The sequence below is a fragment of the Lampetra fluviatilis genome, chromosome 32, assembly GCF_964198595.1.
Source record: "Lampetra fluviatilis chromosome 32, kcLamFluv1.1, whole genome shotgun sequence".
NCBI lineage: Eukaryota > Metazoa > Chordata > Hyperoartia > Petromyzontiformes > Petromyzontidae > Lampetra > Lampetra fluviatilis.
The window spans coordinates 12,603,366-12,621,065 of NC_136306.1; the positions used below are offsets into that span (position 1 = coordinate 12,603,366).

Here is a 17,700-nt window from a genome sequence, read left to right on the forward strand (position 1 = left end):
GTACCGACACTTGTAGCACTCTGAACGCCCATAAGTTAAGGTGTGTTAGTTTTCTCTTCCTTGTCAGGCTGAAAGCCACATTCCTGAATGGCCTATGAGTTCTTATTTAGCCTTTTGCAATCATTGTTTCAATCCAACCCATTTACTCAAGTAGGTGAGAGCATGTTTTAAGTACTAGACTTATATAACATAAGACTTTTTGCATCATGATTTTAAGGTTGGGTAACCATTACTTGGTTTCCAATTCACTATTTTGGTGACATTTTTTACGTTTGAAAATCCAGAAGCAAATACATATTTCCTTCCAAGGAAATGTGACCTACTGGACATACAAAAATGTATATGCCAATTTTATGTAAAAATGAATGCATTTAGAATGCAGCGATGCATTTATAAGATTAAATAATCTGCATGGGATGATATCTATACAATTAAAGACAGCTCTAATGATTACCAATATAAATACAAATGGCACAGAGTAAGGAATGACAGTCGTGGCTGTTAATTATAAGTCACTTCTGGAATAAGGTAAGCCACACAACTTATGGGAATGAACCAATTGATTTTCTTGCTCCTTCAAAGAACCAAGTACATATATTTAACTTTTTCCAAATGGAACGTTTAATATGGTCTGGGACTAACAACGTGATCCACATAATATTTAAATAAACAGATATGAAATGTCATCTTTAGTGCTGGTCCAGAACAGTGCCACAACTCGGTTGAGTTCTCAAAACGTGGTACTGATTTTATAAACTTGCTGGGTTGACTAAACCAGGTTTTGAATTTGAAACATTGAAATCTAACCAAAGCACCACTTGGATATAAGTATTTACATTGGGGAAGTAAACAATTTTACTGTGTAAAATTCACACCTGAAAATTTCATCTTTGATGCAGGCAAACAACAGAACACAGTGCTATGCCAGTGCAACTGCTTTATGTTAAGTGTGATGTTTAATTATGGAGTCATTAATTCAGACTTTGAGCTCTGCTCGTTTTATAAAATGATGCTCATACCATATACAAACCAGACAAATAACAAGCAATTGGAGGCTAAGACTAAATAATCAAAGACTCGGCATGAATGCCTGAAATGAATGTTATGAATAGCTAGTTTTAACGAGCTACACATCAATATGCATAAAATGTCACCCCGTATTCCAGAAGCAGGTTCAGATGAAAGAGCAAGATGTGCAGGAAGGGAATTTCCTGCAGTGAATAAAAAGAAATGGGTTCTTGGAAAGAGTTAAATGTAATAAATTAAATAATAGAATACGACGTTTCGATTGCAACACACGCATTCGTCATGAGGTAGAAAACAAACCTAGTAAACTTGGAACTGTAATGCAATACAACACAGAGAGTCGGCTAACACAACAGTCAACACCCTACCTGGTTGATTACGTTCTACCAACGATTGCTAAATTTGAGAGAGACAAAACACAGACACGGAGACACACAAGCAGAGAGAGACAACACAGACACACAGAGAGACACACATATAGACTGTGTTGTATTGCATTATATTTCTAAGTTTACTAGGTTTGTTTTCTACCTGATGACGATTGCTTGTTGCAATCGAAACGTTATATTCTATTATTTAATTTCTTTTCTTTCTACGTAACTTTACCGAAAGAACCAAAGAGTAATTCCTGCAGTCACGAAAGCTTCAAATCAAGTTAAATTTAAATCAGATTTTTTTAAAGCAAATTTAACACGTAAGCTTTCACGACCAATGTTATCATTCATAATACATTTTTGGGGAACATTGCGCAAGCACAATGCCAATGTACTGTACACTCTTCTCCACCCGACACAGCCAAATAAATCAAGTTGCCACTTGTACAAATATGTACATTTGTATTGCTTCAACACACCGGTATGTTGAAGAGCTATCGACAAAATTTTATAATTAGGCACGATATTCCCCTGGTACTTACAAACATCAATAAACTATTTGTAGCATTAAACTCCTGTAGTGAAAGTTACTTCCAATCCTGGGCCTTAAATAGGTGTTCACTTGTGGGGGGTGTGCTAATTTTATCACATCACATACAGAACTCAAGAGACCAGAATAGTCTAATTTGCAAGAGACACCTAGACCACCAAAATGACAAGTACTCACCCTCATTTCATACACACGGATGAAATAGGACCTCCTGGGGTTGTCTTTGACAAAGCAGGCCACCCCGCAGTGCCTCTTCTGCCACACCCCATTCTCCGAAAAGAAGACCTGCACCACCGCCGTCGCCATGCTCTGCAGATGCACACGGACACAACGCACACACACACATACACAGGGAAAGGTGATGCAAAAGTACACTGCACTGCATGCAAGACCTAAAATTATTTATATACTTGGTATTTTTACCATGTTTAGAAGGCAATGCTATCACAAAGGCGCATAAAACACTTGAAAGGATGGCAGCCAATGGTCAAGGATTGGAAAGCATTCTAGAGATGTTCAGAGATGGAGCGTTGAAATCAGCTCGCGTACAGGTGCTCGGTGGATTTGTACGACGCGGGACCATGAGCGATTGCAATGGTTTGGTGAGGACCTCAGCAGTGTTTGTATTAAATTTGAGCATATCCACAATTAGTCGAGACTACAATGCAGTCGAGTAAAAACAAAGCATTATTCTATTTTGAAATATCGTTGGGCTAGTGGCCTTGGATTCTGAAAGTTTCAGAATAATTACTCTAACCATGTACCACCATTATAACACATTAAATGTAGGCCATTAAGCCACAGCTGTAGACATTTGAACGTCGCGTGACCGTATCAGACATTTTGCATGCAGTACTAGGATAGATCACAAGTTAAATAGAAAATGCTAATTTCACAGCTGAAATTTCTATTTGACTGTTGAAACATTGTGGTTGGAAAACACGTAGAGCAGAATAAAGTACACACTTTACTTTCCATTTGCAATGTGGATAGCTGCAAGTCTAAAAGGTGAAATGTATAAGCCACTAAATAGCATTTGCAGCAATAGAAAAGTACCCAGTGGAAAGGCCGAGATGGAAGAATGTCTTTACCACAAGCCTCCACTTCGGGTCGGTCCCGCACAGGGGACCTCAACAAAGGGTACCGCTCACGGCACTTACAAAGATGCTGGCTCTGGAGCATGCGACCATCAGGGCTCATGCCTTGGTTCTGCTGTTGGCCCTCCTCCCCATAGCAGGATTCAGAGTGAATTGCCAGGGTTATCCCAGAGTAGCCATCTCATGTATGAGACCAGGCATCTGATTTCCTGGGTGGAAGCCAATGTGGCCTACAATTCAGACAGGCACATTTATATATTTATATATCCTGAGGGTCCTAAACACCAGGGCAGAATGGCTGAACAGAGCAGGAGTGGGCACTCCACTAGGATATGTTTCTACACATTACCAAGGATTGGGGTCCTGGCTCAGGATTCATTCACATGCAGTGTCAACAGGTTGAGGCTTTTCAGCTCATGAGATCCAGACCAAGTTGTGGAGTCAGTGGATATATTTGCCCAAAATATCACAAATGAACCCTAAAAACAAATTAAATTGAGAATGTTCTGTCGTGTAAAACTCGATCCCAGCCATTTTTCATCGCATAAACACATCATCAAATTGTAGTAACAATGTTCAACTGTCAAACCAACCTATAGTATTACAGATGACAATTTTTTCACACGTAGTAACATACAGGGAGTCTCCAACATACGTCATCTCGATGTACATTGTTTCACACTCATGTAGCCGATTTTTTGAGGAACACAACATAACATTTCCCTGCATATACGTCGCTTTTGACTTGTTTCCGCTGAGGCGAGTTAAAAAACATTGTGCGTGAGTGCGTAGCTACGAACCCACTCACGGCCAACACCAGTGACGATTATTATTTTCGACTCCGCTCAGTTGAACTCGGTTGAAAGCGGGGAGGGGGGGTGTGGTGTACAACTCTGACATGCACCACCATCTTCTCAGTCCCATCGTATTCTCTTGTGTACATACTAACTCATCCACTCCTCAAGGTAAGATCATATAAATCATAGGTTAAGGTACAATCTTTAAAAAATGCTGTTAAAAATGACGTGCTTTTTCTACACTAAAATAGTTTTTGTTTGAGCCATTGCTTAAAAAATGTCCCAAATACGTTTTCTATTTAAAAAAGGAAAACTTTTCAAGTGCACAGGTGCTGCTTCGAAATGCACGTAAAAATGGTTTTCAATTAAGCGTTTGAGAAATATAAATGTTGTTTAAATGTTCTTGAACTCGGATTTAGTTATATGTGTACATTGTGTTGTACAGTATAGTACAGTACCTGTTTTATGTACATGTAAAGTACATATTTTGGTTTCCAGGTATGAAACACAAATTTCCCCAAGTTACAATCCCCATCCCTACCTTATTCCATTGTTCCTTTAGGAGAAATTGCCCCGCTTTGCGTCGCTGAGGCAAAGTTTACACTCTTACGGTGCCCTTGTCTCCCCCATTAACATGTATTCATATGGGGGGAAGTCCCCGTTACACATCGTTTCGTTATAACTCGCAATTTTCCGGTCCCTAACGTATATCGGGTACCCCCTTGTACTCTATATCATTTTCATGACGCAACAAGCCCTTTATAATGTATTTAAAAATATATATTACAAATTTTCCTGGTAAACATGTCATGTTGGATTACACTATTTAAAACTTTAAAGTATATATACAAATCTGTAAATATCTATGCAAATGCATGAAGGCACACAAAGGTACAGACACGTACACAATTAATTTAATTGGGTACCAACGGATAACACGTTACACTACTAAACGTGCCCAACACTTCAAATTCATTTGATTTCATTCCAGGATTGTGGCAGGTGGCAGATGGCAGTCTGCACATTACGTTTTCGCCTTTAATGCTTTCTTGAACAATTCAAGAGACACCACTGCAACTCAAAGAATAATTACACAGTACAATTCATCCACTTAGGGGAAAGCATACCACTATAAGCTGGGCACATATGCAATGGAGCAATGGCTTCTCATTACATATACTGTACAGATAACAATATACCCTATCTAAATTACATGCATTTTTTATGCCTCATCGATTAAAATCAATATCAAATGCTCCAGATACCTGCATAGAATTATAAATGTAAAAATCTATTTATGATATAAAATAAACAAATATAACTTAAGTTGATAGAACTAGACAGAACCAGACCACATGAAACTAAGACCAAAATAACAAATTATTTAATCAAATGACCATGACTCCAGGTCATTAATTGAATCAAGAGGGTGCATTGTTTCGCGTGCAATATTTAAATATTAATTTGTCTCATGTGTATGAAATCAAAATAAGATAATTTTCTTTACCTTCAACTCCCATGTTAAATAAAAGCAATGGCGTCTTGTATAATAATAATACAATCTACTGAAGTGTACAAAGCATGGTGTTTGCCACCTGGGCGGCACTTCCCGCAAATCCACATGTTCACTATCCTCCTTGTACAGTCTACACAATGAAACAACTTGTGTGGGTTATTAAAAACAACAGGAAAGCAGCTTCCACAATTGTATATATCGCACAGGAGGCACGGGCAGCCTTTTAAACTTTAAATGCATAAACATGAATTTCGTAACACCTTGAATTTCACAGATGCCACAATTTTATACTGTTTTTGTTTACATTTATAAGTGTTATTGTTTGCAATAGTTTCAAAGAACAATTACTCTGGCTCAATTGCTGTAAGAGAATATATGCATAGTGTCTTGCTGAAATTCCCAAAGAAATTAAGTTTTGGCAGAATTTGATAATGAATGATTGAATATGATTGGCAAATAATCCAATTTGAGATCACGGACATAAGGTAAATTATATTTAGGACGTTAGTAGATGGATAACAAAATCCGATAGGATACACTTTAAAAGGTATACAGTACTGCACACAGCACAGGCAGGATGGTAAGTACTGTACATGTCTCTCAACCACCAAACCTCAGTGCAGAGTGAGAAATCGTAATTCAAACCAGGTGTGCTTGTTACACACAACATGCTTGAGGTTAGCTTCAGGTTATGTCAAGTGCAACCACAAGTGAAACTAGACCGGCCAAGGATGATTAGTATTCATCATCACAGTACGCGTAGTAAATTATTATGGAACTGCTCTATTCGGACATAATTAACATTTTGCCTCATCTTCTTTTGCATCCACCCTCTGTAATGAAGGTTCTATAGGCAATGGTAAATCTGCACTAGTAGTGGGAAAACTGTGCATTAACTTACAAGCAACACCAGAGCAAAGAGAATGACAAATTCCACTCTTATGTAAAGAAAAAAGGGCACACGAAATTTTAAATTGGCCAAACACATCGTTTGGATGATTTGCTCCATTCTTGGCAACCGGAAACAGGAAACATTGGTAAGTTAACTTATTATCGGACGAAAATCAATATTTGACAATAGGTGAATGGGGGTTCAAAGCAAGTTGCTCAAGGGTGAAAGTGTACGGACTAAGAGAGGCCGCTCTCTCTACTCAGTGTTCACTCAAGTGGTAATCGTGTTATTATTTTATTGATCCCAGGGGGATGATAAGCTGAGTCCAGCGCCAACAGTAAAATTAAGTCATGACTTTACAATTTTGATTTGAGTGACCTATCACACAGTACCCTCCTCACCAGCTGGATGGTCCATTATTAGGTATCATTACTGAGCACCTATGCCTGTTCTTAATTGGAAACAGTTAATTGCAGCTCTAATGCTAAATTACAAAAATGATGATAGCAGTAAGGCTTTTATATGCCAAGTAGGAAGGATTGCCCCTCCCTGGTAACGTTGTTGATCATGGATTGAACCTGTCAGGTTTTATTTAAAACTGCTGCAGTTTAAAATCATTGTAATTCCAATTTTAAACCCCTAGTATTCCTCATGTATTTTCCTACATGTAAGGGTCTCCAAAACAAAATAAATATCAATTGGATGTTCTAACTTCTGATGCTATTTCATTGAAAAGTTATGTTACCTTATAATACGTTTTAAACACAACAAGTTATAGCTATTGTAATACAGCAATGTTGCCATAATCCAACATGGTCGATAAATTCAATCATGACACTGTAACAAAAACATATTTTTTTTCCTGGGTAGTAAGTGTTATTTCCTAATTGCTTATGCCTCAAAAGTACAGAAAATGGCTATTATTCCCCAAAAACTTTACTTTTGTGACCAGGACAGTGATATTTTGAAATTTACCTACAGTGAGGGAAAAAAGTATTTGATCCCCTGCTGATTTTGTACGTTTGCCCACTGACAAAGAAATGATCAGTCTATAATTTTAATGGTAGGTTTATTTGAACAGTGAGAGACAGAATAACAACAACAAAATTCAGAAAAACGCATGTCAAAAATGTTATAAATTGATTTACAATGTAATGAGGGAAGTAAGTATTTGACCCCCTCTCAATCAGACAGATTTCTGGCTCCCAGGTGTCTTTTATACAGGTAACAAGCTGAGATTAGGAGCACTCCCTTTAAGAGTGTGCTCCTAATATCAGCTCGTTACCTGTATAAAAGGCACCTGTTCACAGAATCAATCAATCAGATTCCAAACTCTCCACCATGGCCAACACCAAAGAGCTCTCCAAAGATGTCAGGGACAAGATTGTAGACCTACACAAGGCCGGAATACGCTATAAGACCATCGCCAAGCAGCTTGGTGAGAAGGTGACAACAGTTGGTGTGATTATTCGCAAATGGAAGAAACACAAAAGAACTGTCAATCTCCCTCGGCCTGGGGCTCCATGCAAGATCTCACCTCGTGGAGTTGCAATGATCATGAGAACGGTGAGGAATCAGCCCAGAACTACACGGGAGTATCTTGTCAATGATCTCAAGGCAGCTGGGACTATAGTCACCAAGAAAACAGTTGGTAACACACTACGCTGTGAAGGACTGAATTCCTGCAGCGCCCGCAAGGTCCCCCTGCTCAAAAAAGCACATATACATGCCCATCTGAAGTTTGCCAATGAACATCTGAATGATTCAGAGGACAACTGGGTGAAAGTGTTGTGGTCAGATGAGACCAAAATGGAGCTCTTTGGCATCAACTCAACTCGCCGTGTTTGGAGGAGGAGGAATGCTGCCTATGACCCCAAGAACACCATCCCCACCGTCAAACATGGAGGTGGAAACATTATGCTTTGGGGGTGTTTTTCTGCTAAGGGGACAGGACAACTTCACCGCATCAAAGGGACGATGGACGGGGCCATGTACCGTCAAATCTTGGGTGAAAACCTCCTTCCCTCAGCCAGGGCATTGAAAATGGGTCGTGGATGGGTATTCCAGCATGACAATGACCCAAAACACACGGCCAAGGCAACAAAGGAGTGGCTCAAGAAGAAGCACATTAAGGTCCTGGAGTGGCCTAGCCAGTCTCCAGACCTTAATCCCATAGAAGATCTGTGGAGGGAGCTGAAGGTTTGAGTTGCCAAACGTCAGCCTCGAAACCTTAATGACTTGGAGAAGATCTGCAAAGAGGAGTGGGACAAAATCCCTCCTGAGATGTGTGCAAACCTGGTGGCCAACTACAAGAAACGTCTGACCTCTGTGATTGCCAACAAGGGTTTTGCCACCAAGTATTAAGTCATGTTTTGCAGAGGGGTCAAATACTTATTTCCCTCATTAAAATGCAAATCAATTTATAACATTTTTCACATGCGTTTTTCTGGATTTTGTTGTTATTATGTCTCTCACTGTTCAAATAAACCTACCATTCAAATTATAGACTGATCATTTCTTTGTCAGAGGGCAAACGTACAAAATCAGCAGGGGATCAAATACTTTTTTCCCCTCACTGTATTTTCAATGAGAAAACGTGTGTATAAGGGTACATGCATTATCATTGTAATTGCTATATAATGCACCTAAACTGACTTTACAATGTATTTGCGTGAAATTTTGCAAAGGAGCAAAACATTTCTACACCATATATTTAGTTTAGTACAGGTATTACAAACCGAAAAGGCTCGGTAATAACTAAAAACGCAATATATTGTATACACTGACATATAGCTGTATAATACTAAGTGAAATACTGGTAGAATGGTGCTAGGCAAATTATAATGGTACATAATCAATAACAGGGATCTGCAAGTGTAAATGTAAAAAATTAACCCGTAAAAACAAAGTTTTTCACTATAAATCCTTTATATGCATGGCGGCTAGAGTCCTCTCGTCCTCTGGCTTGAGATGGCTGCCACCTATGGGTTAGATGATTGCCTGCCACCATTAAGCAATTGGTAATTAAATATAATTTATTTTTTCCTAAAAAGTGTAACATTTTGGAAAAAAATTTTCACGAAAATAAATTGTCACGCACAACGAGTCTGTGTGCAAAATGTCAGCTCGATTGGATCACGGGAAGTGGGTTAAAAAACGACCGAAAGATTTGCACGGTCGTAAGCGCGCAAGCAAGCAAGCGAACTTAATATAAAGGATTTAAAAATAAAGCTATAGAAACAATTGCTATTAGCGTATTAACTATCTAAATTATCTGTCATTTTGTAATAACAATGTTTTTTTGTTACAGGCAGTGTAGAGAATTATGAAAATCTGGTTGCATGCAGGATCCCTTGATGTGAATGACAATAACTTAGAGAAAGTATAACAACAGTGGATAATAAAAATATGCATTGATAATGACATTTTGAATTTGAATCCCTCACGAGACAAAGGGCCAATTAACCAAAATACCAAGAGACATTGTGTTTCCTTAAATATCTACTCACTTCAACGATATTCGCATACTTTCCTGTAAATGATAAAAATTGTGCCTATGTCTCATAATATTCAGAAAATCTACAGTTAGCCATTGTGCACTGGTAAAAACGATGAGATTCTCCCTTTCATTACTGTCATCACGACCTTTAAAACAAACAAGGTGCATTATAGTCAGTTATAACGGCAACAAACAGCCTTTTCAAACTCGTGCTGCTATTTACTAACTATTTTAAATTGCCTGCCATTGAGAAACAAAAAATGCTGCATCAGAAACTGTATGTAGGTGATAACCACTCAGTCGAAGTTCTGAATCAGAAGAGGAAAAAGGAACAAACACCTGAGAAACAACTCCTGTGCTCTAGACGCACACTGCTAGACCTATTTCACAAGTACGCAGAAAGTTTGCACAATCACCAAGGTTACATGCACCACGTATGCGGAAACACGTAAAAGTTTCGTTCAACAAATTTGTCTTTAAACAATGGAATATTCTAAGGTTACCTGTCCTATGCCCCCCCCAAGCCAGTGACCAGATGAACATCTGAATTCATGTTTCTGACAGTATCTTGTGTACCTGACAGGCCTCAACAAGCAGACGCTATGGCAAGTCAACTGTCAATACCATCATGAACCATCCACGCTCCCACACACCTGTGGACATGTTAAAGATGTTCTCCATGCTCTAACAATCTGTAGGCAGTGCTCATCTCCATTGGCAGCACAGACCCTGAATTATAAATGCCATAATTTCAAAGGTTGGGTCCAACTGAGACTGTGCCATCACATTGCTATTTTATGCTAATGAAAGGGGCCAGTCTCAAATGGATGACCCTTCTTAATTCCCACAAAGATGTACTAATTTTATCAGCATAAAAGTGATGATGGCCTGAGAAGACAGAGCATTTCAACTCGCAACCTTGTCACGTAAAGTGTCTAGCTATATTATTTACACATACCATGATCAAGGAAATGCTTATAATTGGAAAGTATGTATTAACAAAAATCAAACCTAACAAAAATAGCCATACCAAAAAACATGCAGAATTGTTTGTGATATTGGCACAAAGTGTTCAATTAAAAACATTCCTTAACAGCTACTGCAAACCGTGACATATTTGAGGTTACACAGTGCAAACCGGACACCATTTTTATTTGGAATGCGAACTGGTAATGACGTGAATCGCCACATAATCTAAACAACCTGGAAGGGATTGAAGCCACTTTACACCACGGTTTAACTTATATTAAGTGTTATCTGAACAATTAAATATTATTGGCTACAGCTGAGTGCAAGACTTCTGGTGAAATTGTCCATCACTTCATAGAAAGTTACCAAAAGGTTGACCTATGGTAACACTGGGCCCCACCAAAGCAATGGGGAATTTTCACCACTGGTTCAGAAACACCAATTGAGATGAGCATAGCCCTATGCTTGCTTGAGTGGGAAGATCCTTATTTTTTTCAATTAAACAAAGCCTTGGGTCTACAGGAAACAGATAAAGCCGGATAGAAGAATACTGCAAAAGCAGACCTTGAAGCTTGGGTCCCAATTGTGCAACAACTACTGGATCTATCAGAATAATGGAAGCGATGGGAGAGGCATGGTGGAATCAACAGCATTGGTCGTGATATTTTTTTAACCTAACTTTCAGTTATTAAAGATCTTCGGTGTAACTTGTGACATAATTCACAAAATTAGGCCATTATATAAGTGCAGCGCCAAACTTGAACATTATAATCATCTAAATGGCAATATTTTCCATTGTCACTAGCCAACTATGGGAACCGAGGTCTGCCTTTCAAATAAATAATGCCTATAAATTGACCCTGACATGGTCAATTCAACAGCAGCTGAAGACATTGTGGGTTCCAAAAGTATTCATCCAGTGAGTCCACAAAGAGCAAAGGGGTTGGAAAAGGCGTAAGAGGAATACGATCTCCTGGAAAAGACACTCCACTCAGCCGAGTGAAGGTTGACAGTCACAAAATTTCACAATTGAATAAGCAGTCAACAAAGTGCGAAGTTACCTTTCTGCAATATCTTGACAAACTTACAACTCCATATTTTTGAAATGTTTACTTTTTATGTGCAATAGAATTAAGCTACTATTTTTTGTAAGTCACTTGGTTATTTAATTTCAGTTCTACATGCATACTGTTGAGTTGAAGTTTCTATCTCTTATCGAAGAAAACCATATGGCATGTGTGGATTTACATTTCGCCAATGGGGGATGTTTCGGTCACAGCTATATGAAGACTCTTTCATAATAGTTCACCTGAGCAGCTCTGAGAAAACTGCACCTTGCAGGAACTTACTCTCTGGTGGACACATTCACACATACAAACATTCTATGTTGTTGGTATTTCTCGTGGAGGTGTAATGCTAAAACTACAGGGCTGGAACCGTCAGATATGTGAAAACTTTACAGAAAAAAGGCAGCCACCATATGAGACACTGTACGTAATTCAATTCCAAAGTGGCTGTGAATTAAGACTTATGCAATCAGGTGGATTGGAAATGTAGTTAGACACAATGTAGTTAAACACAATTGGAAGGTTGTAGCGTTCAACACCTGGCTAGGGGGTTGACTTTACTCATCCAACTGGATTAAATGAAATATGTACCAATGTGGGGATTAAAAAGTGCGTGTCCTTTGCAGTAACTGGCCCCTGCCGTTTGCATTGCTTAGCACCAAACGATTTGAACATTGCCACCCCAATGGTTATTCGAGAAAGGAGGCTCTATTTGACCTGACTTGAATAAGGATTTTACAATTATTCCAAGGCCTGAATCAACTGTACTATATATATAATCCTTAGAACCAGTGCGGTACTCACAAATTGATGATTGTTTCACAATGTGGTGAATCATCTTTCCACAATGTTTTATTTCATTAGTTGTAAAAAATGATTAAATGAAATGTTAAAACAAAAGCTGTTACATGACGCAGATACCGCACATTTCGCCTAACGCTGGGCAAATTTACAGGTGACTGTGAACTTGTCCAGCTTGTTATTCCTGCCCTAAAGCAGCATTCTCATGTGAGCAATGGTGTCACGCTGGCAAAACGCGGTCAGCCACAGCAAAGGAGTCGATGAACGAGTACACCCGATAGTCAGAGGAATTACTCACGGCTAAGTTGCCATGTTTTCTGAGATTACAAAGTTTTATTTTGCACTTGATAGCAATATGATTCAATTGACATTTGACACTTTACATAAACGCAAGCCCTACTCATGAGCATAAGTGAGATAAGTGTGGCAGATAAGTTTGTGATGATTGTATAAGTGAACTCATAAATAATTCCATCTAAAATGTCAAAAATTATAATATGGTGCCTTTATGAATACATAGATTAAAATTTTACTTTATTAAATCCCTCCTCTTGCTTAGTCACCCAATTTCACATGCTTATGATGACGAATTATTTCCCTCCCAGACAGAAGATCACGTGAAAGGGCTTCAAATCAGCTAAGAGTATATTCATCGTTATGGGCACCTCGACATAAGAACAGCAATTCAAATCAACTCAATACTCTTCTAGTTTTTGCCATTCATTGCAGAAAATAAATTACGCAGATGCAATAGTAGCATCAGAGTGTTAGTTTAAACCAACACGCTTATTGATATTCTTGGCTCCTAGGCATGTCGATAAAAAAATATTGGTGCAAGCCATTACATTAACTTAGCCATTGAAACATGACACGCTCGTGTAAGCATAGCCTTGTGGTAATCATGCTGTCAATTGTGGAGATGGAATCTTAACAAAGGGCTAATCATGGAATTTTCTCAACGACGACCATTCTGTTTGTGTGAAATGTGGTGCTTAAACGTGTATCTGATTGGCCTACCTTGCCACCCAGAGATATGTGCAATCCAGTGGTACCAGCCCGATCCTCATCATATCAGAAACCAAAGTAAATGCTCATGAGTTCCATTTTCACTAGCAATGAGTGCACACTATGTCTTAAGTGTGGCAAGCTGGGGTGGATCTTATGTGGTATGTTATGGAAAGAATATAGATGTTTGTAGTATAGAATTTAAAAGACCCAGTTGTTACTTGCCTAAATATGTACAACCGATGAATTTAACTAAATCACGAGCATGCGACCGATTTCGTCAGATCTCTGAAGCTAAGCAAATTGAGCCTGGGCAGTCCTTCCCTGTTCTAACAAGATGCCTCACATATTGTTATATGCTGCAGTAACTACGGGTGGGCAGCAGTTAACAGTTTTGGCAAAACCCAATGTTGTAATGTTCTTCTATGCTCTTCCATCTTTGCTCCATGCTTCCACCAACCGACACTGACCAACAAGGTGAATGGTTAAAAAAACTTTATGACCGCAGTTTCAGGAGAGAATTAGGGCTGTGCACGTATATCCTGTCATTACATAACAGCCTTTACCTGTCCTACTGTATTTTCATCTTGACATTTCATCATAAGAATGGGACTTGGTTACATCATCACAATACTAGCCTAAAATATGTATTGCGTGTTTAAAAGTTAATCCAGTACCTTCTGACACCTGCATTTATGGTGCCTCTAGGCGAGTTTAATTACAAGCAAACAATGTTGTTATTTAGTTACCGTTCAGGCATATGGCTCCTCTGATCAACAACAAATGAGTCAACACCGATATAAACAGGAATGCAATACCTGTTTACTGTATCCTGGAATAGAGATTATGTGGCTGGTATTTTTACATCACCTACAAAGCTATTATAACAATTTTGTAGAGTGGTTATTTGCATGCAAAGCTACTGTGCCTCACATTTAAATATTGACGATTAAAGTTACATCAGGAATTTAAAAAACTACATAGTATCTTGGACAACAAGCATGTCAACGTTGTAGTACCAAAAACAATTATCAGAGAAAGCTTATAGTTAGACAATTAGTATTCACATTTGAAATAAAATAAAGCATTAACAAGACACTTTTCAATCAAATTACATAAAAAATATTCATTATTCACCTAGTAGTGAACAGAAGGAAAAGTTACGACTTAAACCCATTAAACATACCACAGGGTGACCATATTAACTTGAGCTATAATTCCAGGTCCTGGAAATGTTTAAAACTTGGGAGGAGAGCTTATGGCACTGCAATGGCTTACGACAGTATTGAGAACATGTATCGGTTGGCTGTCAATGTGATCCTTTGACTGGGAATCAAACAAATACGCAAATTGGTTCAGTAGCAATATAGTATCCTCACGCTCTCGACTTGGAACGAGATGTTTTAATTGGTCATTGTTTATTTTGGCGGCATGTTTGTCACATTTGGTAAAAATAAAACTATACAGTACAGAAGACTCTCAACCCACATTGACTGCAGTGCACAGCCTACTTAGTCCAATGAGACGGGTTCTAAAAGCCGAAATCAATCAGTCTGGTGTGTTAATAACAATGCCATAAAGCCTGACTCAGTACTTATCTGGTAATGGACTTGCGGTAGGTCTATCAAATTAGTTAATTGTCCAAGCCTATGTAGAACGAGCTTTACCAATTGAACTCAATCACCATCACAATTTCCACTAGAATTGTATTCAGTTATTGAGTTAGAATGTCATGGTAAGCTAATGTAAAAGCCCACATCCCATATTAAAGTAACAAAAACGATGTTACGAAATATATTTAGGTATGGTTCACTGGCCCTTAATTATAAGGTAACCCATCTCAACACCATGAGCTCTTATCTCGTTAAGTCTTTGACAATTGCGCACATTGTAATACTGTACACATGAAGAATATATCAACGTTATAAATATACGTTTCTTAATGACATAAACTGTAGACAATTTAAATGCATTGACGCCGAGAAGACGCCCATGTGCAGAATGTTCGTCCCGCAATTACACCATCCACGCAAAGTGGTTTACACCGATAAATTTACGACTGATACCATGCACGTGTTAACAGAAACGTAATTTTCTCCATTAACTGCGAAATACACCTCACATTATGAAAATAGATTAAAACACTGGAACAGAAGCTTGTTAACGGGAAAAACAACTCCTTGTATCCAGTTATGGTAAGTAGTCTTCAATATGTGATAGTTTACAATATGTTGAGGTACATTAACATTTGAAAAATCTACCTTTAAAAACGAGTTAAAAACAGTGTTATGGAGTGAAATGTTGCGAGTTAAAAACCCGCACCGGTACTTGGCAAAGAGAACCAGTGCACGTTTTGAATGAGCCACAACCAACGCCGAATGTAAAGAATAACAATTATTAAATACACAAGCCGCCTTTCAGCTAAAATCAAACATCACTCGACAACAAAGTACGACCAGCGCTGCCCGGGTGGGGCTCGTTCCAGGGTGGCCGCTTGGGGCTAGGAAAGTAGAAAAAAGCCTTCAGCCGATCCCGCACCACCCACTGGTGGCCCACGGACGCGGCGGGCGCCTTCTCGTTCCAAGGCTGCCGACGGGGCTAGGAAAGAGGGGAAAAGCCTCGGGCCTAATCACCAACTCACCAGACACTTGCGGCCCAGCATGTTGAAGATGATCTCATTCTCGTGCGGGGTGAGCACGGCCGACCTGGCACTCTGCGGCTGCTGTTGCTGCCTTTTCGGCTGCGTAGACATCGTTAAAAACATGTACGTGTCGCCGTGCCCGTGCTCTCCGTGGAGTCTAGAGCCGCATGCCCCAAGGCCGCTACCACCGCGCCACTCAAAATGGCGACGCGGCGCCGTGACTCCTCCCCCTCGACAAATCGCGGCGCCTCCTCCTCCCTTTACTACTTTTTTTATTTATAACTCCTAACACGCAACGCACAGTAGAATACCTGACTACGTTACTTTACTCCTTGGTTCTTTCGGTAAAGTCACGTAGAAATAAAAATAATAATTAAATAATAGCATACGACTTTCGATTGCAACACAAGCAACCATCATCAGGTACAAATGAAAGAGAAAACAAACCTAGTAAACTTAGAAATATAATGCGATACAGCACAGAGAGTCGGCTAACACAACAGTCAACACCCCACCTGGTTGATTACGTTCTTCCAAAAATTGCTAAATTTGAGAGAGAGACAAAACACCTACACGGAGACACATAGACAGACACATAAGCAGAGAGAGACAACACAGAGACACACAGAGAGAGAGACACACACATAGGCACACAGACTTTACCGAAAGACCCAAGAATATAATCCAGTGGCACTTCGTCATGTCTGAAGGCATGCCATTATCTTGTTCTTCTACGTAATTCGTAACAATTGTCACTTTCAATGTCTCAAAAGCCCTCGCCACTTCTATGGTCATCCAATGCACACCAATAAGTGGCCCCTACTTACAAATATACTCGGTACAGTATTCATGTGAAGATTGTTAGCCACTGCTGGATGAAAGCCTGCCCTAGCACCCACCCCCAGTTGCAACTATTCATCCAGCACCTGTACACAAACCCATGTCATCGCTCCATCCCTTCCCAGACGTATAACATTCACGTAGCAGGTCACTAAAATTATAGACATTCATTTGAAGAGAAACGCTTTGTGTAGTTATTTCAAGACCTCCATAATTGTTTCAGCCATCTCTATGCCATAACAGAGTTTTTTTGGGTTAGATCTTGTAAATATATAAATGTGTCGTTAAACCCGCCACCACCCGACATGGTCAACTAGTAAGGGTTGTCACGTAAACAGAACGTGCCAATTCGTCACGAGTACAGCACTAACCGGTTGTGTGTTGGAGAGCCACCGGTGAGCCAAGCCACAACATTTGTAAATGTTGTGGCTTGGCTCTCCAACACGCCGGTTAGTGCTATACTAGTTAGTGCTATACTAGTGACGAATTGGCATGTTCTGTTTACGTGACAACACTTACTAGTTGATAGCTCAAATCATGTCTGTAAATGAAAATCTGTGCTTATTACGTATATTCAAGACACTGATATAATTAAGCATAGTAGATTGTATAGATAAGCGTAGCTT

At 39.2% G+C, this 17,700-nt stretch overlaps 1 protein-coding gene across 2 annotated transcripts in view; it reads right to left on the minus strand.

Annotated features, from left to right (window-relative positions):
- Positions 1-16,448, minus strand: part of LOC144943787 (actin nucleation-promoting factor WASL-like) — a 42,709-nt gene extending 26,261 nt beyond the window's left edge. For both annotated transcript variants that reach the window (XM_078871622.1, XM_078871621.1), the window contains exons 1-2: positions 16,235-16,448; positions 2,128-2,259 (exon numbers count right to left, since the gene is read on the minus strand). In XM_078871622.1, coding sequence (XP_078727748.1) covers positions 2,128-2,259; positions 16,235-16,357 — 255 coding nt within the window. In that variant the 5' untranslated portion in view covers positions 16,358-16,448. The remainder of the gene's footprint in view (positions 1-2,127; positions 2,260-16,234) is intronic.
- Positions 16,449-17,700: the final 1,252 nt, after the last annotated feature.